Source organism: Bos grunniens, chromosome X, assembly GCF_055505025.1.
Source record: "Bos grunniens cultivar Pamir isolate PY7600 chromosome X, Bosgru_T2T1.0, whole genome shotgun sequence".
Taxonomy (NCBI): Eukaryota; Metazoa; Chordata; class Mammalia; order Artiodactyla; family Bovidae; genus Bos; species Bos grunniens.
In genome coordinates this window covers 109092549-109119158 of record NC_141194.1, presented here as the reverse complement: position 1 = coordinate 109119158, position 26610 = coordinate 109092549, and the positions used below count along the sequence as shown (strand labels likewise).

General features: G+C 45.4%; 1 protein-coding gene and 1 pseudogene across 2 annotated transcripts; one reads left to right on the top strand and one right to left on the bottom strand.

The window, feature by feature from the left end:
* Positions 1–71: 71 nt before the first annotated feature.
* On the top strand, positions 72–26096 carry NSDHL (NAD(P) dependent 3-beta-hydroxysteroid dehydrogenase NSDHL). 2 transcript variants are annotated; one of them, XM_086385964.1, is made up of 8 exons: positions 72–174; positions 7191–7270; positions 10880–11038; positions 16299–16445; positions 20718–20846; positions 22561–22703; positions 23909–24011; positions 24778–26096. In XM_086385964.1, the coding sequence occupies exons 2-8, from the start codon at positions 7214–7216 to the stop codon at positions 25108–25110; spliced, it is 1071 nt and encodes a 356-aa protein (XP_086242090.1). In that variant the 5' UTR covers positions 72–174; positions 7191–7213; the 3' UTR covers positions 25111–26096. The 2 variants fall into 2 exon arrangements, with proteins under 2 accessions (XP_086242090.1, XP_086242089.1); XM_086385963.1 differs by having other exon boundaries at positions 7171–7270.
* LOC147341138 (small ribosomal subunit protein eS1 pseudogene) lies at positions 18780–20281 on the bottom strand (annotated as a pseudogene).
* Positions 26097–26610: the final 514 nt, after the last annotated feature.

Sequence of the window (26610 nt, the reverse complement as noted above, 5' to 3'; positions counted from 1 at the left end):
CGAGCGCAGATTAGTGGAGCCCGCGCCAAACCAAGCCAATCCTCTTGGTGGAGGAGCCTCGGCAGATCCTCGCCTCACGCGGGCGGGGAGAAAAAGGTGGCTACCGTCAGCTCGAGCTCTAAGGGTGCAGGCTGTGGACACGCTGGGGCCAACCAGCGGGGCGCCTACGGACCGGTAAGGTTTGCGACCTCACCCTTGTGTCGGCGACAGGACTAGAAGGCAAGGGGTTGGGTGGGACTATCCAGGACGGGGACTTCCTGGTCTGACCTGAGACTTGAGTTAGGGTCCGATGGGTTAGGGTCCGATGAGTTAGGGTCCGAGGGGCCAGAGAAGACCTAAGCTTTCGTGTTGGAGCAGACGCTGTACCCACGGGGCATCTGAGATCCAAAAAAGGGAAGGGACGTGCCGAGCCTTGTCGCAGAGGTTCGAACGTCTGGGACTTAGAAGCCTAATCCAGCCGAGGCTCTTTCTTTGAGAGTGTGCGTTCAAGAGCACTCCCCACCCCCAAAGTAGGTTCCAAGACAGGATCACTTTAGTTCTTACCTGACTAAAAGCAGCCTAGGAAGGTGACCTGGGGGCCTGAGAACGGACTTTGAAGGGAGTGAAGGAAGCATGAGTGCACGTGAGGGGGCAGATCTCTCAGCACTTAACCTGCTTCCCCTCTGGGCGTTGGCACAGTATATTTAGGGAGACAGCGAACCAGAGCAGACGTTTCTCAGGCTGAAAAAAAGCCTGAGGTTTATTGACATTTATTAAACGAAAGTGTTCTCTGACCTTCTGCCCTGTACCCTCTTGGAGCATAAACCAGGTTCACAACCTTTCGGTCATATTTGACTCTTTTTCTGTCCCTTTTCCATTTAGCAGCCTTCAAGTTCTATCCATTTTTCCACCTCTGCTGCTCCTCTCCCACTTAAGGCCTTCAGCAGCAACCACCCTATGAGTGCAGGGCAGAGTTCTGACCGTGATCTGCAAGGCCCTTCCTTATGGGCTTCCTCTTCCCTGGCTCCCTTCAGCCCCTGAATGGATTCAAATGTGCAGACTCACTCCTGCCTTCGAACTTTTGCTCTAGCTGCCCCTTCTGCGTGCTTCCTCCACTTCTTTTCCTCCTGTAGGTCTTTGCTCTACTATCACCTTTCTCAGTGAACCCCCACTGAGCGCCTTCTTTAGCATTGCATCCCCAAGGACACCCAAACTCTGCATCTTGCTCTCCTGAAAAATGAAATATTTCCTGCCATATCAATAAACAAAGGATGTCATGGGTTGGTGAACCATGAGGGAATTTAGGAAAGAAAGAATACCTGCCATCAAGCAGCCATCAGACTGCAGCCACCCTATGGTGAGCCTTGAGGAAACAGGAAACCAGCCACAGATATGTTGAGATGCAAATCGAAAGAATGATTTCAGTGAGCCCAGCCTCTTTCATGTCTTGCATATTCCCATACACAGAAAAGCGCTAAATTCCTTAACTTGAGATGTCTAGTTTTCTTTAATTAACAATAATCTTTTGATATTCAGACTACCTGCCCTTTGTTGCAGAACTTTTATATAACCTGGCTACCCTTCTCACCTCCTAGGACCGGTTCTCTCAGTGTTACTTGAGGTGCTGTCCCGAGGCTTGAAGTCCTAAATATTCCCACCAAATAAAACATAACTCTCAACTTTTAGGTTGTGAGTATTTTTAAGTCCACAATCTCATACTGCTTGTCATTGTGTATTTTACTTGTTTATTTTGCTCTTTACTGCCCATCCACTAGAAGAGAATCTGTGAGTGCAGGCATCTCTGTTTTGTTCACTGCTGACACTCCAGGACGTGGAACAGTGAGGGGACCCACATTAGGTACTCAGTAAATCTTGGTTGAACAAGTGGTGAGTGGTCTCCCTGTTTCCTGCTTCTCACCTGTCTAGTCCACTCTGCTTCACCAGGTTAACCTGACTGAACAGTTCTGGTCAGGTCACCCCCATGCTCTTAAACCCTCAGAGGTTTCCCGTGACTGCAGACTGAAGTCCAGACTCAGCCTGGCATCTGAGCCTCCTGCCAAGTTTTGCCCCTCCTGGACCTTCCAACTTTGTGTCATTCCACAGCCTGTTTCCCAGTGGGTCTGCAGGGTGACAACCTGGCAGTGTAGGAGCAACCACAAGTTCTGCCTTGGCCTTGTACCAGCATTGTGACTTTGGGCAAGTCACTTGACCTCTCCAAGCCTCAGTTTCTTATCTGTTGAATGAGACCAGTACTGTGTTCCCAACTGGCTGCTTTTGGGATCTTGGTGGTATAATACACAGTTAGTCCTTCGTATCTGCAGGTTCCATATCCATGGGTTCAATTGTTATAGCCATGTGTTCCAGGAAACAAACCCACTCAGACGGACAATGCAGATAGTGGAGTGCAGTTTATTACACCGGCTGGCCCAAGGCAGAGTCTCCTCTTAGCCAAGGACCCCGACCAGTTTTTGTGAAAACCTTATATACCCTAATTGTACGTGCTCAAACCCACCTCCCCAAATTCTCTGAAACTAGTCTGAACAAAGGAAAAGAAAGATACAATCAAAGTTAACCCATGATTCATATGCCTGTGCCTTAAACCCGTGATTCGTATGCCTTAAGCCTAGGTAGTTAACAGTGGACAATTATCAATAAGCCTGTGGTCATACCCCAATAAGCATAATAGAATTTTTTTCTATTTGGTTACACAGATAATTAGGGTATTCTTTCAGGCGATGGAAAGTCTAGGTACGAGCCCTGGGACTCTTCCATCCGGGGGGTCTGGTTTTCCAGTTGGTATGCCATTTCCATAGATACTGGGCATATAGCTCAAAGTCCACAGTCTGGGCCAAGATGGAGTCCTGCTTTCAAGATGGAGCCTATTCTGTTTCCTCCTTCACAACCATCCATGGATTTAAAATATTGAAAAGAAAAATTTCAGAAAGGTTCAAAAGCAAAAATCAAATTTGCTTCATAGGCAACAATTTATATGGCATTAACATAGTATTTACAGCTATTTACATAGCATTGACATTGTATTAGGTATTAGGAGTAATCTAGAGATTGTTTGAACTATATGAGAGAATGTGCATAGGTTATATGCAAATACTGTGTCATTTTATCTAAGAGACATTGAGTTTCCTTGGATTTCGGTGTCTGCGGGGGCTCCTGGAACCAGGGCCCCATGGATAATGAGGAACTGTTGTGCTCATCTGTAAAAGGTTCTGAAATTTATCCAGTTTTCAGGCATTGTTAATTCTTTTCTCTGATTCACTCTTGTCATTCCCCTTATATGACACATGCAGAGCCTCAGACCCTGTGTTAAGTCTTCTCCATGCTGTAGCCAGAGTGATCTTACACTCACCCTTGATTTTAACTTCCAAAGCCTCCTGCATCTCCCATAGGGTGACTCCTTAGCCTGACACAGCACCTGCACCTTCTGAACTTTGCTCCCGATCTGACTTTGATCTCACTTTGTCACAACTTGTCGCAGAACAGGCTGGCCGTGCCAACGCTTCATGCGTCCCACCCCTGGCCTTGGAATATCTCTCAGGACACCCACCTCTTCTTTGACTCACGCCTCCAGGGCTCTAGAACTTGACTCAGGGATCGTCTCCCTGCCTGGGCTTTCTCTCATCAGAACTCACAGTCACTTCTGCAATGTTCTGCTAAGCCTGTGTCCCACCCCAGATGCTGGGCTCCCTGAAGGTTGGTGCTGTGCCTTCTGCAGGTTCTATTTGGCAGTGGCCTTGTAAAGGTGGAGGAGTGAGCTGGCACCAGAGTGCTTTTCTACAACTTTTTTTTACAATTTGCAGCTCCCTTTTTATCCTTGGGGCGTGTACATACATCCACTGAGGTCAGCAGAAGGATTCTTGCTCTATGGTTGAGGCCTCTCAGACCAGCTGCTGCAGCACAATTCCACCCATACTCCATTCTGGACTCCTTGCTGGCCCTCCAGGGGCTCAACTCCAGCAAGCCAAGATGGACATGGGGCGGGGGCTGGGGGGAGTGGGGAGCCTACAGCTGTGTACAGTGTTAGAATGAAAACAGAAACCAATGCTGAGGTGCTGAGGAAGCTGCTAGTCTGGCCTGGAGAGGAGGAGGAAGTTTCCTAGAGGTGACAACTGAGCAAGGCCTTGAAGGCTGCAGAGCTGCTCACCATGGAGAGGACAGGGAGCAGCACCTCCAGGTGGAGGAACAGCATAAGCTGAAGCTCTCAGACAGGCTGCTGATTTTGTCAGCAGATTCAAAGCCAGGGCCTTTCTGTCCTAAAAGTCAACAGACTAGTGGAGAGATCAATGAGTGACAGAAAGGACAAGATGGAGCTGATTGAGTCCTTTGGAGAAGTAAGGGGAAGCCCTCAATCCTGTTGGCCTTTTTCTTGTGCAGACAGGCGTCTTCTTGCCACAGAGGAGGGTATCGAGTTTATGGCACCCACGTTGGAGCCTCCTGCACTGACCAAGCACAGGAGCAGGCCAGGCCCTGACTACCCCAGCACTCTCCTCTGAGCTGCTCTGGGTTTCCCCTTTACAAAGAGCCTGGTCTCTCATGTTTGTGAAGGAGAGAGCACTTGTCTCTCTTCCTGGTTGGAAATGGACAGACTCTCCTGTCCTTTTGTCTCCAGGACTCGGTGGCACTGGGGACTGGCCCCAGCAGGAAGGCAGCCATGGGCTCACTTCCTTCTCTCTGTATTTAATCCTAGAAGTAGAGCCAGGTGCTCGGGTTTCACTCTTAAAAGGTGAGTCTGTTTTCCTAGATGCCTTTTAGCCTAAAACCTTGTCCGAGTGTGTCTAGAGGAATAAAGACATACATACTGGTTTTAATTCTGAGATCTGCAATTTTAAAGGATGGTTTTAATTCAGAGACCTGCAATTTTAAAGGAAAAAGACTTGAGGCTTCTGTGTGATCTGTAACAATCCCAGCTCCTAGAATGTTGCTCTTTAGGGTCTTATTTTCCCATTCGCAGTATTCTTGTGAATATATTTATAATAAAATAGACAGAACTGAAAATTTGCCATTTTAAACATTTTTGAGTATACAGTTCAGTGGCATTAAGTAGGTTCACATTGTCATGCAACCATCCCAGCCATTCTTCTCCAAACCTCTATTCATCTTGTAGAACTGAAACTCTATACCGACTTAGCATTACTCCCCAATTCCCTGCTTCCTTCCAGGCCCTGGCACCCACCACTGTACTTTCTGTGTCTAAGAATTTGACTACTCTAGGGACATCATACAAGTAGACTCCTATTGTATTTGTCCTTTTGTGTCTGGCTTCTTTCACTTAGTATAATGTGTCCAAAGTTCTTATTTCACTTAGCATAAATTCATCTGTGTTGTAACCTATATCAGAATGTCTCTTTTTTTAATTGTTATTTTATTGTTGTAAGAACAGGGCTTCCTTGATGGTTCAGTTGGTAAAGAATCTGCCTGCAATGCAGGAGACCCTGGTTTGATTCCTGGGTTGGGAAGATCCCCTGGAGAAGGGATAGGCTACCCACTCCAGTATTCTTGGGCTTCCGTTGTGGCTTAGCTGGTAAAGAATCTGCCTGCAATGCAGGAGACCTGGGTTCGATCCCTGGGTTGGGAAGATCCCCTGGAGAAGGGAAAGGCTACCCACTCCAGTATTCTGACCTGGAGAATTCCATGGACTGTATAGTCCATGGGGTCACAAAGAATCAGACACAACTGAGTGACTTTCACTTACAAAAACAGGTAAGATGAGATCCACCATATTAACAAATGTTTGAATGTACAATAGATTGTTGATTGTAGGTACAATGTACAGCAGACTAGAGCTTACTCATCTTGCTTAACTGAAACTTTCTACCCACTGATCAGTAGCTGCCCCTCTTCCCTTCCCCCAGCCAGCCCCTGGCAACCACCATTCTACTCTTTGATTCTGTGAATTTGACTACTTTAGATACTTCATATGAGTGGAATCGCAGTATTTGTCTTTCTGTTACTGGCTTATTTCACTTGGTATAATGTTCTCAAAGTTCATCTGCATCTCATATTGTGGAATTTCCACCTTTGTTAAAGCTTCATAGTATTCTGTTGTATTTATATACCACATTTTCTTTATCCATTCATCCATCAATGAAGACTTAGATTGTTTCCATCCTGGCTATTGTGAATAGTGCTGCAAAGAGTTTAGGAGTACTCATATCGCTTCAAGATTCTAGCTTCAGTTCTTTTTAATATATACCCAGAATTGGAGTTGCTAGATCCTATGTACTTCGGTGGTTCTATTTTAATTTTTTAAGGAACCTCCATACTGTTTTCTACAGCAGCTGCATTGTTTTTGCATTCAGTGTACAGAAGTTCAAATTTCTTCACATCTGCGCCAACACTTATCTTTTGACTTTTTGATAATAGCCATCCTGACAGCGGTGAAGTAGTATCTCGTTGTAGTTTTGATTTACGTTTCCCTGATGATTAATGCCATGGAGCATTTTTTTCATGTACCTGTTGGCCATCTATGTGTCTTCTTTGGAGAGGTGTCTATTCAAGTCCTTAGCTCATTTTGTAACTGGATGGTCGTCACCATACTCTGACCACTTCCCAGGGGGTTTCTGATGGCCCCAGACACTCTGAGTTCTATATGTGGTCAGGATGGCTTTAATTCCACCAAGGAAGAGAGCTCTATCTCCTCTTATTCTTCTTTCTCCCAGCATCCCATGCCCTGGCATCATGGGGATGAGCAGTGAGTCTGTTTCACTGAGCTGCAGCAAAGAGAAATGGCTTGAGCAGATTGATACACTTTCTGGCAGTGCCAGGACTGAAATCTGAGCCTCCATTTTGTTCATTTCTCTACTGATCGACACTAGAGAAATAGAGAGTATTTGAAGCGCATGAGTGCCGTGGGAAAAGCTGTGATGCCAGAGATAGTCTTTTCATTGTAACTGATGAATGGGGTTATTTAAGTGGCTTCCCATTCTGCCTCTAGTCCAAGTATATGGTAGTGAGTTATGGGGCCACCCAGGCCCATCTCAGAGGACAGTCTGCATCCCAGGAATGTTCCCTGAGTGCTTCTTCCAGCAGCTGCAGCTACAGTTGAGCACTCTGTGAAAACTCAGGGGTCGGGGGCGGGAGCGGGGGGTGGGGGATGTTATCTACACAACACACTAACAGCTTAAAGATGTTTCAGTTTATACAACATAAATGTCTGCCTCTAAATATGTTTTTAAGGAGACAAACGTTGATTGCAGACAGGGCCACATTTGGAGCAAAAATGGAACAAGCAGCTGGTGAGCCAACAAGGACATGTTTGACAGAAGACATTCCAAAAGTGAGTATTGACACAAAAAAAGGTTAACCAAAACCAGATAAGGGGAAAGTCTAGCACATACATAACAGCACGCCATTGAAACATAGCTCTCGGTTACCCATATTAAAGTAATTAGTATTGAGTAAGTGTTTCTTTATAGAAGATATGTCCTTATTTAAGGCATCAAGTACTGCTCTGTAACAAACCCTATCAGAACTTAGCAGTTTAAAACAACACCCATTTCTTTGTTCACAATTCTGCAGGTTGGGCTGGGCCCAGCTTGTGGTGAGGAGTGGGGGTTCCTCCACTGGTCTGCCCTGGGCTCGCACACACAGTTGCAGTCATGGGGTCCCTGAGGTATATGTTCCAGGCAGCCTCACTCACACAGGTGGCAGTAACTACTGCCTGTCACCTAGGTGGCCTCCAGCAGGTTAGACTGTGCTTCTGGATATAATCGCAGAAGCCTTCCCAGGGCCAGCAAGGGCACTAGCAAGGCCTCCTAAACTCTAACCTTGCCAATGTCAGAAGGGACTTGAAGGAATTGTCAGGCCTCCTAGAGATGCTTTACAGAGATCTATGAAGGGAGGATTCATTACACTTGCAATGAACTAACACTTCAGACATGAAATCACACTGAGGTAAAATGTGTTCATATCAGATGTTACTTAATCAAAGCTTCCCAAGAGGTTGCCGCAGGTCACCAGATCACATTGGTTTTAGTGTACAGCTCAGAGTACACAGAAGGCCTTCTGTGTGCCTCTGTAATTGAGGATTAATCTGAGATTCTACTGCTCAGACAAACCACCAGAGGTCCTTGCAATCTGTAGTTCATTTGTGTGCATCAGGGTTTTACTGATACTCAGCAACTAAAAACAGTCTTGATTAGGATGGTGGTTTTTTTTCTCATCAATTGACTTTATAGTATAAAGTAAAAGTTACACATTTAAACTACTATAAGAAAAAGAACAGTTTCATCCTAACTTATACATACATTCTGTGTAAGACTTCTCTGAGTAAAGGGCCCACTGCTAATAACAAGGGAAAACAGAAAAGATTGGAAGAAACCCAGGGACCTACAATATTCTGTTATCTCCAGATCATTTTGCAATGAAATAGTTTTTCTAGATGGCTTTCTTCCCTATTCTTAAAACTGTCTCCAAGGTGTTGAGTGTTTAACTCCCCGCAATAACCCGTTCTTGAGTCTCACTACCTGTTTCCAATCTGTAATTTCATTCTTATTTATTAGTACATATTCCTTCTTGTCTGTTAGACCCACTTGAACTGCATCATCTTTCGTGGCCATGAAAAGTAAGTGATGATTTCACATAATCTCCTGTAACCGAGGACCATGGCCCCATCACAATCTGACTTCTCTGGGGTAAATGCCAGCTCTGTTCTCATCGTTATAAAACTCTCTGGCATAGCCACTGACCCATGCTTCCCAGGCAATATGGGTGCAACATTTCAATATAAGAATCCACATCACTCTGTCAAAGAGAGAATTACTTTAAAATCATGAAATGAAATTGTACTGGATAAACACAGCATTGTAAAGCAACTGTACTCCAATAAATGTTTTTTAAAAAGAAATTACACTAGATATGATAGCAGGGTTATTTGATTTTTCTTAAATTAGACTGTCAACCTTTTGAAGCAATTTGTAACTTTTGACTCCAAATACTATAAACAAGAGACTCTGAACTCCTTTGGAGTTATTCTAAAAAGCTGGCTTTCCCTGTGCAGCTGTCTTGGGGAGAGCAGGAAGAGAAGGAATTGCCAACAGGGAGATTGAGTGGAATTTGTGGATTTCATTTGCCTGTGCACTGGGCGTGTGTTAGAAATTTTAGTAAAGGTGTAAATAATGTAGCATGCTATGATATATGGCAGTCGTCTAAGCGTAGACAACAGTGGGCTTAAAAGATACTTTGCTGGAGAGGGTAGCATAGTGAGGCTGACTCTGTCAGGAGATTATGAATGCCTGAACAAATGATGCTGAAGCTTCAGAGCCATCTCCATTGCAGGTGGGATGCCAGGTTGAGAGGGGCAGATCTATAGAAGAGACTCTGGCTCCCCTACAGTCTCCTGTATATCCCAATTATATAGGTATTTAAGGAATACATAGCAGGTTGGTTGGTTGGTTTTTTAATCAGCAGAATTTCTTTAAAATCTCTACTTTCTATCCCCAACTGTACTATACATAAGTTCAGAGAAAATGGGGGTTTGTCATCTTAAGGAAGCCCAGATATGGTTTTAGAAAGACCCCAAGGAGGAAAGGTATAACAAGTCCTCCCCTGGGGCCCCTTGTACCCAGCTTCATCAGCGTGCACCAGCTACAGTTTTGCATCAGCTCCCTGGAGTCAGAATATTTAAGTCCCGCATGTGGTGCTCTGTCCTTCCATTATCGCCAGTTAACAGAGTTGGAATTTAGCCAAGAGAGTACATGGGTTGTTGTTGTTCAGTCGCTCAGTCATGCCCAACTCTTTGTAACCCCATGGACTGCAGCACGCTAGGCTTCCCTGTCCTTCACTATCACCCAGAGTTTGCTCAAACTCGTGTGCACTGAGTCACTGATGCCATCCAGCCATCTCATCCTCTGTTGTCTCGTTCTCCTCCCACCTTCAGTTTTTCCCAGCATCGGGGTCTTTTCAGATGAGTCAGTTCTTCGCATCAGGTGGCCAAAGTATTGGAGTTTCAGCTTCAACATCAGTCCTTCCAATGAATATTCAGGACTGATTTCCTTTAGGATTGACTGGTTGGATCTCCTTGCAGTCCAAGGGATTCTTGAGAGTCTTCTCCAACACCACAGTCTGAAGACATTTTGCATGATGTACCTGTGTTGCAGAGCTGAAATGCAAGCATCATAGCTTTCACCTGATATGTCAACTTCCTCAGAGCTCAGAGAAGGGAAAGCAAAGCCCTGGGCCTGGCTGGTGAACAGCTCACTGATCGTCCCTGCATCCCCACCAGGAGATCCCATCGGGCAACAGCATAGTCTTAGATGGATGTGCTAAGGGGAGAAGGGTTTAGGTGATGAGTCCAAAGCCACAGAGCCCAGCCCTGTAGTGGTTGGAGAGCAAAGGGGCCTTACTTTCCCCTGCAAGTATGGAAACTACTTTCTTTTTTCTGATGTTCTAAGTGCACACTGTCAGTTGAGCAGATGGCATGTTTGGATTTGTGTGTGTGTGTGTGGTTTGTTTTTTGCTTTAAAAGTGCCCAGGGATCAGCTATCGGGAGCAAGAAAGTATCACTTTGGTGGGGGTGGGGGGCTGGTTGCACCATGGTTTGTAAAATCCTGGTTCCCAGATCAGGGATTGAACTCAGGCCACCACAGCGAAAGTATCAAGTCCTACCCACTGGACAGCCAGGGAACTTGCCTCAGGTCATCCAGTGTGACCAAAGTCTGCCTCAGTATAATTTGCTATCTCTTCCCTCCTTACTAATCCCAGGAGTGAAGATTGCCATGGGCGATAAAACACCAGAATTATTTGAAACTTCCAACTTGATTCAAGAAAACTTTCAAACTAAGAGATGGACCTGCTATTTCAATGGCTCATGGTGCGTGAATCCAGGCTCTTAGAGCTTCCAATTCTCAGCACACCCTTACCCCCTGCCATCCCTCTCTTTCTGCAGGCCAAGAGGTGCACGGTGATTGGAGGCTGTGGGTTCCTGGGTCAGCACATGGTGGAGCAGTTGCTTGCAAGAGGCTATGCTGTCAATGTATTTGACATTCGGCAAGGGTTTGACAATCCTCGTGTGCAGTTTTTCCTGGGTGACCTTTGCAGCCAACAGGTAACAGACCATTTAGCCTTTCTGATTATGCCAGGCCCCTTGAAGGGAGACCACCAGACTTCCCTTGCTCAGAGGCCAGCCCAGTTGTTTCCAAAAGAGAAATTTTTTTTTGAAAAATTGTGAAGTTATACGAAAGAATTTAACACACACACCTATTGTTACTAGTGAGAATCAGTAACTGTTATTTCTGTTGCTACTACTGCACTCTACACAGATAGTTCAAAAGCAACCATGGCCAATACATAAATGAGTGGTGGCAGCTGCGTACCAATAAAACTTTATTGACAAAAGGTCCACAGGCTGTAGTGTGCTGACTGCTACTCCAGAGTATACATCCAAAAGTGAAATTGCTGGGCTTTGTGTTTCTTTTTTTTTTTTTTAATAATTTTTGTTTGTTAGTGTGGTTATTTATTTATTTATTTATGGCTGTGCTGGATCTTCGTTGCTGCTCGGGCTTTTCTCTAGTTTTGGTGAGTGGGAGTTACTCCTCATTGTGGTGCACATACTTCTCATTGCACTGGCTTGTGGAACAGGGGCTCTAGGGTGCAGGCTTCAGTAGCTGAGGCCCACGGGCTTAGTTGCTCCACAGGTATGTGGAATATTCGCCCAACCAGGGCTCGAACCTGTATCTCCAACACTGGCAAGTGGATTCTTTGCCATTGAGCCACCTGGTACTCCCTGGAATTTGTCTTTCTGCATAACACTTGGCATAGCTGATATATTCTGTGTCAACTTAGGTATTTGTCCCCCCACCCAGAGAACATGCGCTCCATGAAGGCAGCTCCCCTTCAAACCACTCCCCCCAACTCCCATGCTATCGTTGCTATTTTCCCCTCACTCACAAATGTTAGTTTTGCTGCGAGTGGCATTCTAGGGTTATAATCCTCCTCCCCCACCTCCTCCCCCATTGCTCAATCTGAGCATTTTATTTTTTTTTTGGTTGCTTTGCAAGGGTCACAGAATCCTCGTTCTTAGACCAGGGATTGAACCCAGGTTCCCTACACTGGAAGCACACAGTCCCAACCACTGGACCAGCAGGGAATTGCCTCTTTTTACTTTTTTAATGTGGGTACTACAAACTTAAAAGTCATGTCTATGCTTTGTATCATATTTCTAGTGGAATAAAGGGGTAAAAGTTGGATCTGATTCTGGTTTGGTTTTTTTCCTTTGGGGCATCATAGATTGATACCCCAATAGCAATAAGCACTTGTAGTACTCAGATTTTACTTTCTATAACCATTGCCCATAAAACAAACCAGGGGTCCTTGGGAAAATATCCTATTCAGGAATCTGGGGGAGAGGTAGGTAGTACAAGGTGAGCCTGGGACATTTTTCTTAGGATGAAACTAACAAAGTACTCAAAAACTAATTTAGAACATGTTAAAAGGACACAGGAACCAATTTCAAGAGCCTCTGCTGGCCAAATTTGGGACATTTTGAGCCTCAAAAGATAATAGTAGTGGATTGTAATGAATTGAACAAGAATCCCTGCATCCATAGAATTACTGAAAAAAGATTACAGAGGAATGCCAAGTAAAGAAGTAAAAATGAAAGCTAAAATTAAAAGTTCACCATTTTTTGTTTAGTCACTAATCTGTGTCCAACTCTTGCAACCCCAAGAATTGTAGCCCGCTGTGGGGTGGGGGTGGGGTTAGGGAAAGGCTTAAGAGGGGGGAGATATATATATAGATATAGATATAGATATAATTATGGCTGATTCACATTGTTGTATGACAGAAACCAACACAACATTGTAAAGCAATTCATTCCAATTAAAAAATAAAACTTAAAAACATTTTACCAATTTGCAAGTAACATGTTAATAAGTTGTTCCAAGCAAGGATCACGAATGAATGCTGAAATCAATTGGTGGAAAGTTGCTGGGGAGTAAGATATTCACAGGATCTCTAATGATCACCCCATAGATTACATTTTGATTGCTCAGAGAGAAAGATAACTTTTTTGATGGCCCAAATCTGGCAGCCATCACCTTAACCAAATGACTGGATCAACATTAGCAACAATGTGACAAACTGCCATCTTGATCCTCCTAGGGTGATGCCCTGAGAAGGCATGATGTCACTGGTGTGATGTTCTCGCCAAAAGTATTAAGACTTAATCTAATCATGAAGAAGATTACCAGTTCTTAGAACAGGCCTGGGGTAGACTTGAGAGGCAGAGTGGCATGCTATGTGCAGCTTACTCTCAAATGGTTTCAAAGAAAAAATCATGTCTACATAGAGAAAGTTGTGGCAAAATGCTAATAATCAGTGTATCTAGGGACATAATTCATGGTTTTCTTTTGGCGATGTTAGTATCTATTGATCATTCCTAGATTTTATTATTAATAGTTAAGATTTCACAAAATGGTAGTAGTAGTGTTAGTCACTCAGTTGTGTCCAACTCTTTTAACCCTACGGACTGTACCCCACCAGATTCCTCTGTCCATGGAATTCTCCAGGCAAGAATAATGTAGTGGATTGTCATTCCCTTCTCCAGGGGATCTTTCTGACCTAGGGATGAAAACCAGGTCTCCTGCATTGCAGACAGATTCTTTACTATCTAAGCTACAGGAAAGCTTCACAAAACGTCACAAAATGGTAACATGCTATTATTCTCTCTTTATGCCTTAGCCTTCTATTTCACTTAATGGAAATAGATGGGGAAACAGTGGAAACAGTGTCAGACTTTATTTTCTGGGGCTCCAAAATCACTGCAGATGGTGATTGCAGCCATGAAATTAAAAGACACTCACTCCTTGGAAGTAAAGTTATGACCAACCTAGATAGCATATTGAAAAGCAGAGATATTAGTTTGCCAACAAAGGTCCATCTAGTCAAGGCTATGGTCTTTCCAGTGGTCATGTATGGATGTGAGAGTTGGACTGTGAAGAAAGCTGAGTGCCGAAGAACTGATGCTTTTGAACTGTGGTGTTGGAGAAGACTCTTGAGAGTCCTTGGATTGCAAGAACATCCAACCAGTCCATCCTAAAGGAGATCAGTCCTGGGTGTTCATTGGAAGGACTGATGTTGAAGCTGAAATTCCAATACTTTGGCCACCTGATGCGAAGAGCTGACTCATTTGAAAAGACCCTGATGCTGGGCAAGATTGAGGGCAGGAGGAGAAGGGGATGACAGAGGATGAGATGGTTGGTTGGCATCACCAACTCAATGGACATGAGTTTGAGTAAAGTCCTGGAGTTGGTGATGGACAGGGAGGCCTGGTGTGCTGCGGTTCATGTGGTCGCAAGGAGTCGGACACAACTGAGTAACTGAACTGAACTGAACTAAAACTATGGTGGAGGTAATGAAGATAATGGCGACCTCCTTCAAAAGGTCCCATGCAAGCACTGCTACACTCAGTGCCCCCAAACGTGCAGCAGGCCACTGCTAAAACTGGCTTCCACCAGAGACTCCTAGACACACAGGAAAGTCTGGGTCAGTCCCTTGTGGGTCACTGCTCCTTTCTCCTGGTGCACAAGGTTCTGTTTGTGCCTTCCCAGAGTCAGTTTCCCCAGTCCTGTGTAAGTTCTGGCAGCTCTATGGTGGGTTAATGGCAACCTCCTCCAAGAGGGCTTATGCCATACCCAGGTCTGCTGCACCCAGAGCCCCTATTCTGTGGAAGTCCACTGCTGACCCATACCTCCACAGGACACGTTCAAACACAGTTCTGTCTCAGTTTCTGTGGAGCCTCTGGGTCCTGGTGCATACAAGGTTTGTTTGAGCCCCTCTGAGTGTCCCTGGCAGGTATGGTGTTTGATTCTAAATGCAGTTTTGCCCCTCCTATCATTTTGCTAGGGCTTCTCCTTTGCCCTTGGATGTGGATTATCTCCTCACAGCCACTCTACCACCACACAGCTGCCACTCCAGCACCTTTTTTCAATGCTTGACTCTGTTTGCCACTTTGCAAAAGGAATTCTTATTCTTTAGTACAGTTCAGTTCAGTCGCTCAGTCATGTCTGACTCTTTGCGACCCCATGGACTGCAGCATGCCAGGCCTCCCTGTCCATCACCAACTCCTGGAGTTTACTCAAACTCATGTCCCTTGTTGCCTGGAAAATCCCATGGACGGAGGAGCCTGGTAGGCTGAAGTCCATGGGGTCGCAAAGAATTGGACACGACTGAGTGACTTCACTTTCACTTTTCACTTTCATGCACTGGAGAAGGAAATGGCAACCCACTCCAGTGTTCTTGCCTGGAGAATCCCAGGGACGGCGGAGCCTGGTGGGCTGCTGTCTATGAGGTCGCACAGAGTCAGACACAACTGAAGCGACTTAGCAGCAGCAGCAGCATGTCCACTGATGGGTAATGGCATCCAACCATCTCATCCTCTGTCGTCCCCTTTTCCTCCTGCTTTCAGTCTTACCCAGCATCAAGGTCTTTTCAAATGAGTCAGTTCTTTGCATCAGGTGGCCAAAGTATTGGAGTTTCAGCTTCAGCATCAGTCCTTCCAATCAATGTTCAGGACTGATTTCCTTTAGGATTGACTGGTTGGATCTCCTTACTGTCCAAGGGACTCTCAAGAGTCTTCTCCAACACCACAGTTCAAAAGCATCAATTCTTTGGTGCTCAGCTTTCTTTGTACTCCAACTCTCACATCCGTCCATGACTATTGCTGATCAGATTGTCCCATCTTTCTTTTGTCAGTGGGCATGTCTTCAGGTTGGCTCTGGAGTCCTTTTCATTCTTGTCTGTTTCCAACCCCAGATCTGCAATCAACCATTTCTCTCAGGAGCTCTGCTTCCCTGTAGCAATCCATCTCTGGTTACTCTTTGTTGTATGTCTAGTTTCACAGAGAGGATTACTCCTGTGTATAGGATATTTACACTGTCTGTTGAAGTATGGGACTTTCATATGATGCATAATCTATATCTTTGGGCTCATTTTCCCTAAGAATCTTAACTCCAGGTGCCCTGGATTTTCCCACCCACCTGGCACCCACCATCCACCACCCATGAGGCACAAAGGCACAGATGTTGATTTTTTTCTGGATCCCACAGGCTTCTCATGCCCCAAACCAATTTTTATTGGGGCAACGGTAGTGGGGAGGGAGGTGGTTAAAGGGACATTATGGTTTCTACCTCATATACTTCTGTGTCTTTGAATCTTTTACAGTGAGAATGTATTTCTGTGTTGATTGGAGATTTATAAAAGGGCAAGACACCTTCATGCCCCAGGTTGGACACTGGGAATGTAAGGAGGGTGTTTACTTGTATAAAGCAGGAGTGATTTTTTTTTTTTTGTCTTTGTTTGCTTTCCAGGACCTGTACCCAGCTCTGAAAGGTGTAAGCACAGTTTTCCACTGCGCATCGCCCCCACCATTCAATAACAACAAGGAACTCTTTTATAGAGTGAATTACATTGGCACCAAGAATGTCATTGAAACCTGCAAAGAGGCTGGGGTTCAGGTAAGGGGAAAGCTGGAATGAGTGCTGTCAAGAACGTGTGATGGCTTTTCCCAAGTGCATGGGGGCCAAGGCTTTTGTTCACTTCCTGGGCTAGCCAGGCCTGCTTCCTAAAGTGTTGCAAAGAGCCTAAAATTTCGGCCCTGGGAGCTGCTGAGCAAACCATATGAAGACCCTAAGTCTTATTAGTCTTTGGTTAAAGAGTGACAAAATTTAGAAATTGCTTGTGTTTTTTGTTATGCTTTAAAAAGCATGTTTTTAACATAAATAATATATATCAAACATAAAATTTACCATTTTAACCATTTTTAAGTGTACAGTTCAGTGGCATTAAGCACATTCACACTGCTGTCAACCACCACCATCATCCATCTCCAGAACTTTTTCATCTTCCTAAGGAGGCTGAAATCTGTACCAATTAAATACTAACTCCCCCTCTCCCTGCCCCTGGCACCCATCATCCTTCTGTCTGTCTCTATGACTATGATTCCTCTAAGGACTCCACACAAGTGCAATCATACAACACATGCCCTTTTGTGTCCTACTTACTTTACTTGGCATAACACCTTCCAGGTTTATCCATGCTATAATGGGATCAAAATTTCCTTCTTTTTTAAGCCTGAATAACAGCCTATTGGAGGGCTATGCTGCATTTTGTTTCTTCATTCATCCTTTGGTGGATTCCTGGGCTGTTTTGACTATTGTGAATCATGCTGCTGTGAGCATGGGTACGCAAGTAATCTGCTCCACTTTCTGCTTTCACTTCTTTGGGGTGAATATCCAGGAGTGAAATTCCTGGATCATATAGTAATTCTGTGTTTAAGCTTTTATTGTTTTAAATTAATTTATTTATTTTAATTGGAGGATAGGTATTTTACAATATTGTGATGGTTTTTGCCATACATCGACATGAATCAGCCACGGGTGCACATGTGTCCCCCATCCTGAACCCCCCTCCCTCCCCACCTCATCCCTCTGAGTTGTCCCAGAGCAGTGGCTTTGAGTGCCCTGCTTCATGCATCAAACTTATATTGGTCATTTATTTTACTTATGGTAATATACATGTTTCAGTGCTATTCTCTCAAATCATCCCCCTCGCCTTTTCCCACAGAGTCCAAAAGTCTGTTCTTTACATCTGTGTCTCTTTTGCTACCTTATATATAGGATCATCGTTACTGTCTGAAGGAGCTGTCATATATTTTTCCAGACGTTGCCTGTTCTTATTGTCCCAACTGGTGATGCCAGAGGCTGGTCAACAGCTTTCTTCTCTTGTTCGCAAGGCATCTGTGGCATATGTCACTGTCACTGCCCCAAGCATCAAGGGCTTGGCTGATAGGGGCGCTGTTTTGCTAGTGGCTGGTACCCCATTACGATGATCCAGAGAACCAGGGTTTATAACAATGCAGCAAGCTACATTATGGTGGAAATTGTACCTTCTCTGGTCTGAGTTACTAGCAGAGAGGCATCACTTGGTTCTCCAAATCTGGTTCCTCACCTATTAAGCCACATTAGTAGCCCCTGGTTACTTGTGGAGGAGCAAATCAAGTGACAGTTGTAAATCTCACACTCCTTACTACTTTGTACTGTGCCTGTATTAACTGGAGCTCTGTGAATTACACTCTGCTGTTTTTTCATTCAACCATCCCAGGCGTGCAGAAAAGATCTGAGAATAATATAGCACCCATACACTCATCACAACGTTGAGGTGACAGTATTACTAGTGATGCTGCAGCCCTGCCCTTACCCATCCTCAGTGTCACTGCTGTCCTTCTGCATGCTATGTGGTACTACAGCCAAAACAGAAATTCTAAAACTTTGTAAAAATAATATACTGAATATATCTTCCTGCAACTTGCTTTTTTTCCCCTCAACATTATGTTTTTGTTTTTACCACAAATTAGATCTTTTATTTGTCACCATTAAAAATCTGCATTTTAAACAGATTCTTGAATCGGTGGCTCGTATCCAACAGCTTATTCAACTTTAGCACCTGTCTTGTCCCCAGTAGCTTTTCCAGAACTACTACCTTTACCATGTAGCTCCATGAGTTTTCCCAGTTCAAATTTGGGCTTCTTCAACATTTTTACTTTTCTAACAAAGACATCATGGAGTGGATAAATAGATGGGCAAGCCTTTTCTATGTCTTTTCCAGTGCTATCTGGAATCAATTTATTGACCACCTCTTTCAAGTCATTTGTTTGCGCCTCTCAGGTCATGATTTCTATCATCTTCTTGTTGATGGAGTAATAGCAAACAGATGGGGGGCAGCTGGTGCTCAGGCCATGCAGGGAGACTCAGGCCAATTCAGTGTTGAGCTTTGCTTCCATATGTACTGGCTATGAAAGGAAACCTCAGTGGGTGCGGTCCACTACCAACACCTGGGAGAGCCACTCACAGCTGCCCAGCTAAGGTAAGCACCCTGCTGGTGCTGGGCTTAAGAGGTCTTCTGAATCTGATTGTTGCGTTTTTTAGTAGAACCCACACAGAACAGACGAAGCAAGTAACCATCAGTAGTCTTGACATCAACGTGAGCTTCAGTCATGGTCTGCCATTTTTTGACCATGGAGCATGTTTTGTCACAAGTAAGATCCATAGCATGGAAATTAGGCAGTTTTGCCCTTAACATCCTCAGTAATTAGCTTGAATTTTTTAAATGCTACTTTGTCATTCTGCAGATCAGCAAAACTCACTTCAAAAACACGACCTTTGAGGCCATCAGATGTGATTTTGGTTCCTTGAGTCCTCATGACCAGTGTTTTTGCAATATTCCTTATATTGAACATAGCTGATGCTTTCACATCACACCAGTCTTTTTTAGAAAAATGGGTCAACCACTTTCTTCTTGATTCCTTTTTTGCCTTCTTTCATAAAGCACTTGTTCTTGCCGCAGCATTATGTTTTTGAGATTTCTTTTTCTTGAAATACAGTACAGTCTGGTATAATCACTGAAGTGGCAGGATAGCTCAGTGGGTAGCAGTGCAGGAAATGGGGGTTTTGTGTGGTATTTAGGGAATCTCTCTCAACAGAGATGAAACGATCGTTGACTGCTTTTCTTCTCAAAGGCTTAAAGTGTTACTTCCCACATTTACATCTCTAATCCACTAGGAATTTCTGTCTGTATATGTTCTGACGTAAGCAGAGGATGTTTGGGTGCTCAGCAGCATGTACTGTACCATCGCCCCTTCCCTGATATTTAGAGCCCTATGCAGCTTGTCTCTGCGGGCCTGTTTCCGGCTCTCGTGCTTTGTGGCCCTGTCTGTGCCCAGGCCCTTGTGCCCTGCCCTAGGATGAACCTCAGTATCTAGTGTAGGACAAGTTACTCCCCAACTCTGTTCTGCTTGACTATTCCTAGCCCTTTGCTCATTCATACACATTTTAGAACCAGCTTGTCAAGTTCTTGATAAAGCCTGTTGGAAATGTTAGTGTAATTGCATCAAACCTAAAACTAATTTGGTAGAGAATGGACATCTTTTCCAATATGGAGTCTTGCTATGTATTTCTCTCTCTCTTTAATGCCTTTCAGTAGACATTTTACTTTACTTCATAAAGGTTCTGTACATCTTTTGTTAAATTTATTCCATATGCCTCACTTCTGGTAATTGAAATATCTTTCATTTTCCACTGCTACTGCATAGAAACACAGTTAATTTTTGTGTATCAATTTTGTACTCTGCAATTTGCTGAAGTCTAACTTTTTCTGTATGTTTGTAGTGTTTTGTATATAGACACTTCCAACACTTGAAAATGGTGATAGTTTTGTTTCTTCTTTTCAAATCATTATATTTAATAGTTTCTTATGTGCCTTATCCTACCATGCTGGCTAGGACTTGCAGGACCATGTTGAATAAAAGTGATAGATTGAGCTAATGCTGTTCAGTTTAGGATGGGCTGCCCTTAACCAGATAGCTGAAAGCTGGGGACCCTCATAAGAAAGCACCTTCCTGTCAAATAGCATTTCACCATGCACGCCTGTGTGTGTATACTGATGTGCCAAGGTTGGGAGCAGAAGTGTCTTCTGTCCCTCAGTTGTGATAAGACGAGGGAAAATGTAAAATCTACTCTTTTAGAATGTTATACCATAATGTGTCTCAAATCCTCATACCTGCAAAAGATAGTGATCTTTGCATTGTTTTAAGAAGGCCTGAAAAGGGAAGGCATCGTAGTAAAGAAAGTGAACACGTGCCGTTTGATTTCCTTTCCTGTGTGACCTTCATGGTGTTTATATAGTGATCATTCCCGACTCATTTTTTTACATCTAATTTTCTCCTCTGCCAGAAACTCATTTTAACCAGCAGTGCCAGTGTCATCTTTGAGGGTGTTGACATCAAGAATGGAACTGAAGACCTCCCTTATGCCACGAAACCCATTGACTACTACACGGAGACAAAGATCTTACAAGAGAGAGTACGTACCTGACAACTGGTTGAGTCAGTGACAAACGAGTTCCATGAACATCTGCAGGATTTAGATTCTTAAGAAGAATGTTTATGAACATAGAATGTTAGTATTCTGAAGCCTAACTACATAACTTGTGAACTAAAATTTGTGGATGAAATTCAGTTCTAAAGATGATAACAGAAAAAATAGTAACAGAATATCCTAATGTGGCCAGATGCTACCCTGTGTGTTTTACGGGGGATTGCTTCATTTAAGCTTCATGCTGCTGCCAAGTCCCTTCATTCGTGTCCAACTCTGTGCGACCCCAGAGACGGCAGCCCACCAGGCTCCCCCGTCCCTGGGATTCTCCAGGCAAGAACACTGGAGTGGGTTGCCATTTCCTTCTCCAGTGCATGAAAGTGAAAAGTGAAAGTGAAGTCGCTCAGTCATGTCTGACTCTTAGCAACCCCATGGACTGCAGCCTACCAGGCTTCTCCGTCCATGGGATTTTCCAGGCAAGCTTCATGGTGACCCCTTAAGGCAGGTACTATGATCTTCACCAGGTTACAGAAGACAGTTGAGGACAGCTGATACATAGAGGTTCTAAGCTTCCTGAGGCCATGCAGCTCTGGAGCCTGCACTCAACCTCTGCTTCAGAAATCAGACAATTGATGATAATCCAAAGTGGCAGGCAAAATTCAGCTAAACACTCAAGTGTGTTTTCATTTGAATACGCCTTCCTAGTACTCTTGCACCCCCTACTCTTTAAAAAAAAAGCAAACAATGGAAGGATCTTGCTTTATTTTAAGGGAAAGTGGTTTTTCACTTGGCAACTCAGCTTCACTAGGGAGCTCCTGATTTTAGCAGTGGTCTGGGCCACATAACGGGGACTCTGACAGTTGCCAGCTCCAGGACTAATGTCCAGGAGAATATTACCAGGTGGACACCCTATACCGCGGACCATGGGTGTTCATCAGCCACAGGCAGCTTACCTTAGCTGGGCAGCTGTGAGTGACCCTCCCAGGTGTTAGTAGTGGACTGCACCCACTGAGGTTTCCTTTCATAGCCAGTACATATGGAAGCAAAGCTTAACACTGAATTGGCCTGAGTCTCCCTGCATGGTCTGAGCACCAGCTGCCCCCCGTCTGTTTGCTATTACTCCAATTTGGAATGTCCCAGAAGAGCTCATCTGCTGGGAAACCCAAGGGCTTTTCAGTGCAGGGGTGGAGGCCTCGCCATTTGCAAGCTCCAATCCTGGGTCTGTCCCCTTGCTCCTTGGAGCACAGAGAGCCTCCCAGAGGCGTTTACAGGCTTACCTTATTTCCAGCAGAGTATCCAACAAGTCAACACAAGTGAGACCCCTTTGGGTAACTCCGATCATTTTGAACAGTCGGCAGGTAACTTGAACTCGCTCGGACTAAAACATGAGCAAGGATTTTGCCACAGTAGAGTAGAAACCCTCAGTGAGGTGGTAGAATGAGTTGACATGGGCCATCTCGTTTATCACGATCTCCATTTTTAGCAACAACCTAGCAGATCTTTGGGAAGTTTTGTTCCTTTTGAGACAAACCCTGTTTCTCTGTACTTTAAGGCCAGTCCTTTCTATTGGATCTTACCGGCTTTGACACAGCTCTCTGTCCTGTGTCTTCAGATGTGGGTGTTGGGGTGGAGAAAGGGACAGAAAAGTAGTCTAGAATTCTTCAGTGTCTGCAACCCATACACTCCCTTTGCTCTCCTAAAGGCAGTCCTGGGTGCCCATGATCCCGAGAAGAATTTCCTGACCACAGCCATCCGCCCTCATGGCATTTTTGGCCCAAGGGACCCCCAGTTAGTCCCCATTCTCATTGAGGCAGCCAAGAAAGGCAAGATGAAGTTCATGATTGGGTAAGTTGGCCCCTGACTGCCCCCCTCCATGCCCCCCAGCCCCTGAAACAAGGGTCAGTCACCATTGGCCCTTTTCTCCTGTGGCCTTGTCTTCTGCCTGTGGTCTGTTTCCTGTGGCTGCCACAAGAAATGAGGCGGAGAATAATAAAAATGGATTCACTCTCTGTGCTGGAGTCCAGGACTCCAAAATCCAGGTGTTGGTGGGGTTGGCTCCCTGTGGAGGCTCTGAGGGGGTCTGTTCCAGGCCTTGCTCCCAGCCTCACATGGCTGTCAGCAACCCTTGGCTTGTAGACATGTCACTTCAATCTCAGCCTAATCTTCACATGACATGCTTTTCTCTGTGTGTCTTTTCCAAAAGATCCCTCCTCTTATAAGGACACCAGTCATTAGGTTTAAGGCCCACCCTACTCTAGCACAACCTCGTCTTAACTAATTATGTATTCAAAGACCTCATCTCCAGATAAGGTCATTGTCACAGGTTCCAGGGAGACGTGGATTTCTGCCCCATGAACCCTCTCAGGCAGGCTGGAAAAATATTTGTGTCCATGTTTGGAAATTCAGGAAACTGACTCAGAGGGGAAACAATTGTCCCAGGGTCAAGGGCTAGGCCCTCCACTTTCCTTGCATCTAGGAAGGCAAGGGGAGGTGTTAACATTCCTCCTCTGGGCCTCTGCAGGTGATGAGAGTGGTTCTGTGTCCCCAGTACAGCTTTCCTTCCCTCCTTCCTTCTATTCATCCATCCATCCATCCTTCCTTCATTCTCTTTTCTTCCTTTCTTTCCCCCCTTATTCTTGTGCTTTGCCACCTTGCCTCCCTGCCTCTCGCTCAGCCTCCCTGCCACAGGACTAGAAAGAGATAGTAGAGAACTCTTGAGGCCAGAGCAATGGATTAGCCCACAGTGCCCTGGAGGGAGTTGAGAGCTGCTGTCCAAACTGGAGCCCAGAGAAGACACCACTAGCATAGGCTATGCCAGGATGGGGCAGGCAGGGCTAGGGGCTTTCAGATTCATGGGTCGGCCCCTAAATATCCCTCTGGCCCTGAAGGCCCAGGAGCCCTGGCCTCCAGCACATCTTCATGGATGCCCAGGTGTACCTGGGCTGGCATTGCCAAGGTGGGTCGCAGCCCTGGGTCCACGCCTAGGGACTCTGCCAGGTGTGCAGCTGAGTACTCCAGGCACAGGGGACTCATTCCTTGTGCACCTGCAGGAACGGAAAGAACTTGGTAGACTTTACCTTTGTGGAGAACGTGGTCCACGGACACATCCTGGCTGCAGAGCACCTCTCCCAGGACACCGCCTTGGGTGGGAAGGTAAGGCACCTGCTTCCACCTGCTCAACAGTGGCTGGGCCTCCTGCCCCTGTGTGTCCCTATGATGCCATCTGCTGGCACACTGCTTCTCTGACCCTGCTTCCTGGCAGACCTACCTTAGGATCCCACTGGGCCATGGTCAAGCCCTCTGACAAGGGACGGTCAGCTCTTACACAGAGATGGGAGACCACACTCCTAGGTCCCCCTTCCTTGTTTCTCACTCCCAATTTTGGAATCCCCTCCCCATTGGGGTCTCATTTTTCTTTCCTGGATTTCAGCCCTTTTCTGACCCAGAACTCTCAATGTGGAGGGGGGAGGGAGCACATTTGAGAAAGGTCATACGACCCATTCATAGCATCTGAAGATAAGATCCTTTACCATGATTAACACAGTTATTAAAACAACCAACGTACCTTCCCAAGTACAGTCTAAGCTTCACTTGAAACCCTGGCCCACAGCTAAACTTTCATCACCTTCCCCACTACACTGGAAAGTTGCCTGTAGCTGCAAACCCAAAAGGCCTGTCACTCACTGGCTGACATTTGCAGACTTGAGGACCACGAGAAATGCTGCACTCTGTGTGGGCTTAATCTCCACCTTATTTTTGAGCTGCCCTGCGAAGGAACTGGGGTGGGCAGGTAGGGAGCGGCCCCTGGCTTCTCAAAATAATGGTCTTGGCTGAGCCAGCAGGCTGCAGCTGAGCTCCAAGCATGGCCCGCTCCCCATGCTGCTGGGAAGCGGTTCCTAGTTTCTGGTTCTCTCTGCAGGCTTTTCACATCACCAACGACGAGCCCATCCCCTTCTGGACTTTCCTGTCCCGAATCCTGACAGGCCTCAATTATGAAGCCCCCAAGTACCACATCCCCTACTGGCTGGCCTACTATCTAGCCCTCCTTGTGTCCCTCCTGGTGATGGTGATCAGTCCTGTCATCCAGCTTCAGCCCACTTTCACGCCCATGCGGGTCGCACTGGCCGGCACTTTCCACTACTACAGCTGCGAGAAAGCCAAAAAACTCATGGGCTACCGGCCGCTGGTCACCATGGATGATGCTGTGGACAAGACCGTGAGGAGCTTTCAGCACCTGCGCAAGGTCATGTGAGGTGCCCCCAGCCCTGGCCCTTCGATGCATTCCCTAGCTGATAACTCTCTCCCCTGGAGACCAATAAACTAACCTCCTTCCAGTGATCATCTTCTTAGCTTAGGTCTCCCCCGGCCAGTTTGATGACAGCACATCCACCCTTCCATGACCAAGAGGACAGTTAAATTAGCAGACACGTCTTCTTCGTGGGACTGGATGTTGATTTCTTAAAACAGGGCAGCAGCTTCCTATTCTAAGTGTTTTGTGTTCTCTCCACTCCTGGGTTCCTTAATCATTCCAGTGTCCCCTGTGCACAACCGAAGAAGCTGTAGGGAAGAAACAGCCATTTGCTGATTGAGGAGGGGGTCCTAGATTTATTTCCATGCAGACTGTTCAAGGAGCCACAGATGACAAATACTCTAGAGAAAAGCAGAAGTTATGTGAGGCATCAAATGTACATTTCAAATAGACACAGAGTTGAGAGAAAAAGCTTAGAAAGCTTGAACAACTATAAACCCCCAATCCCCACGGGGAAAAGACTGCTGGTTGTTCACCTCCTTGCACGCTCCCGAGTTCTCTCTCAGGTACAGCTGCTGTGCCTGCCTGCATTATTTTTCATAAAGCATTCTTTCGTGTACACCTTTCTTATCATCCACAGAGCCCTCTTGTCCTTTTAATGGCAAGGTGGGACACTTGTCCAGTGGACAGGAAGCCATGGGAAAGGTCAGAGAGAAGAGCCTCTCCTTTATCTGCTTGGAGATGATACAGAAAGGGCTATTTCCTCACAGCTCATGCTCACAGAACCCTTTAGGGCAGTTCCCAAAAATCAGCACATATAGTGAATCAGTGTTCTTTATTTTCTGTTGTTCTTACAGAACCTGGTTTCTTCTTAGTCTTATTTAAATGTAATCTTAAAGACGTCTATTTTTTTTTTTTTTCCTCTACCTCTGTCCAAGGGTGGGGAGGCACCTGGGAAGATTGGAATAAACTGAAGGTATTGTACATGCCATGCAGTGTGTGTGATACAAACTTCATCTCAACCTAGGGGGAAACTGAACTGCTAGGGTGAGGGAACACAGACAGAAATAAGACAGATCTTTGGCCTAAGGCACTTAGAATAGAGGAGTTAAGATACATTCAGAAGGCCCTGTAATACAAAGCAGGAAATAAGATCAGGTGGTGTAAGTTCTGAGGAGGGATACATGGCTTCCAGCCAAGACCGTGTAGGTTGAAGAGTCACTGGGTACAGGCCCCTAGATGGTGTTTCAAGGTAAAAGGTCAGGTTCACGGGTATTGATTTGTCATAGTTTCATTAGCAGTGTGTTGTGTCTCTGAAGTATGGAAGCGTCCTGTGACTTGGAGGAACATGGAGCAGTAGGAGTTTGAAAGTGAAAGTTGCTCAGTCATGTCTGACTCTTTGCAACTCCATGGACTATACAGTCCATGGAATTCTCCAGACCAGAATACTGAAGTGGGTAGTATTCTCCAGGGGATCTTCCCAACCCAGGGATTGAACCCAGG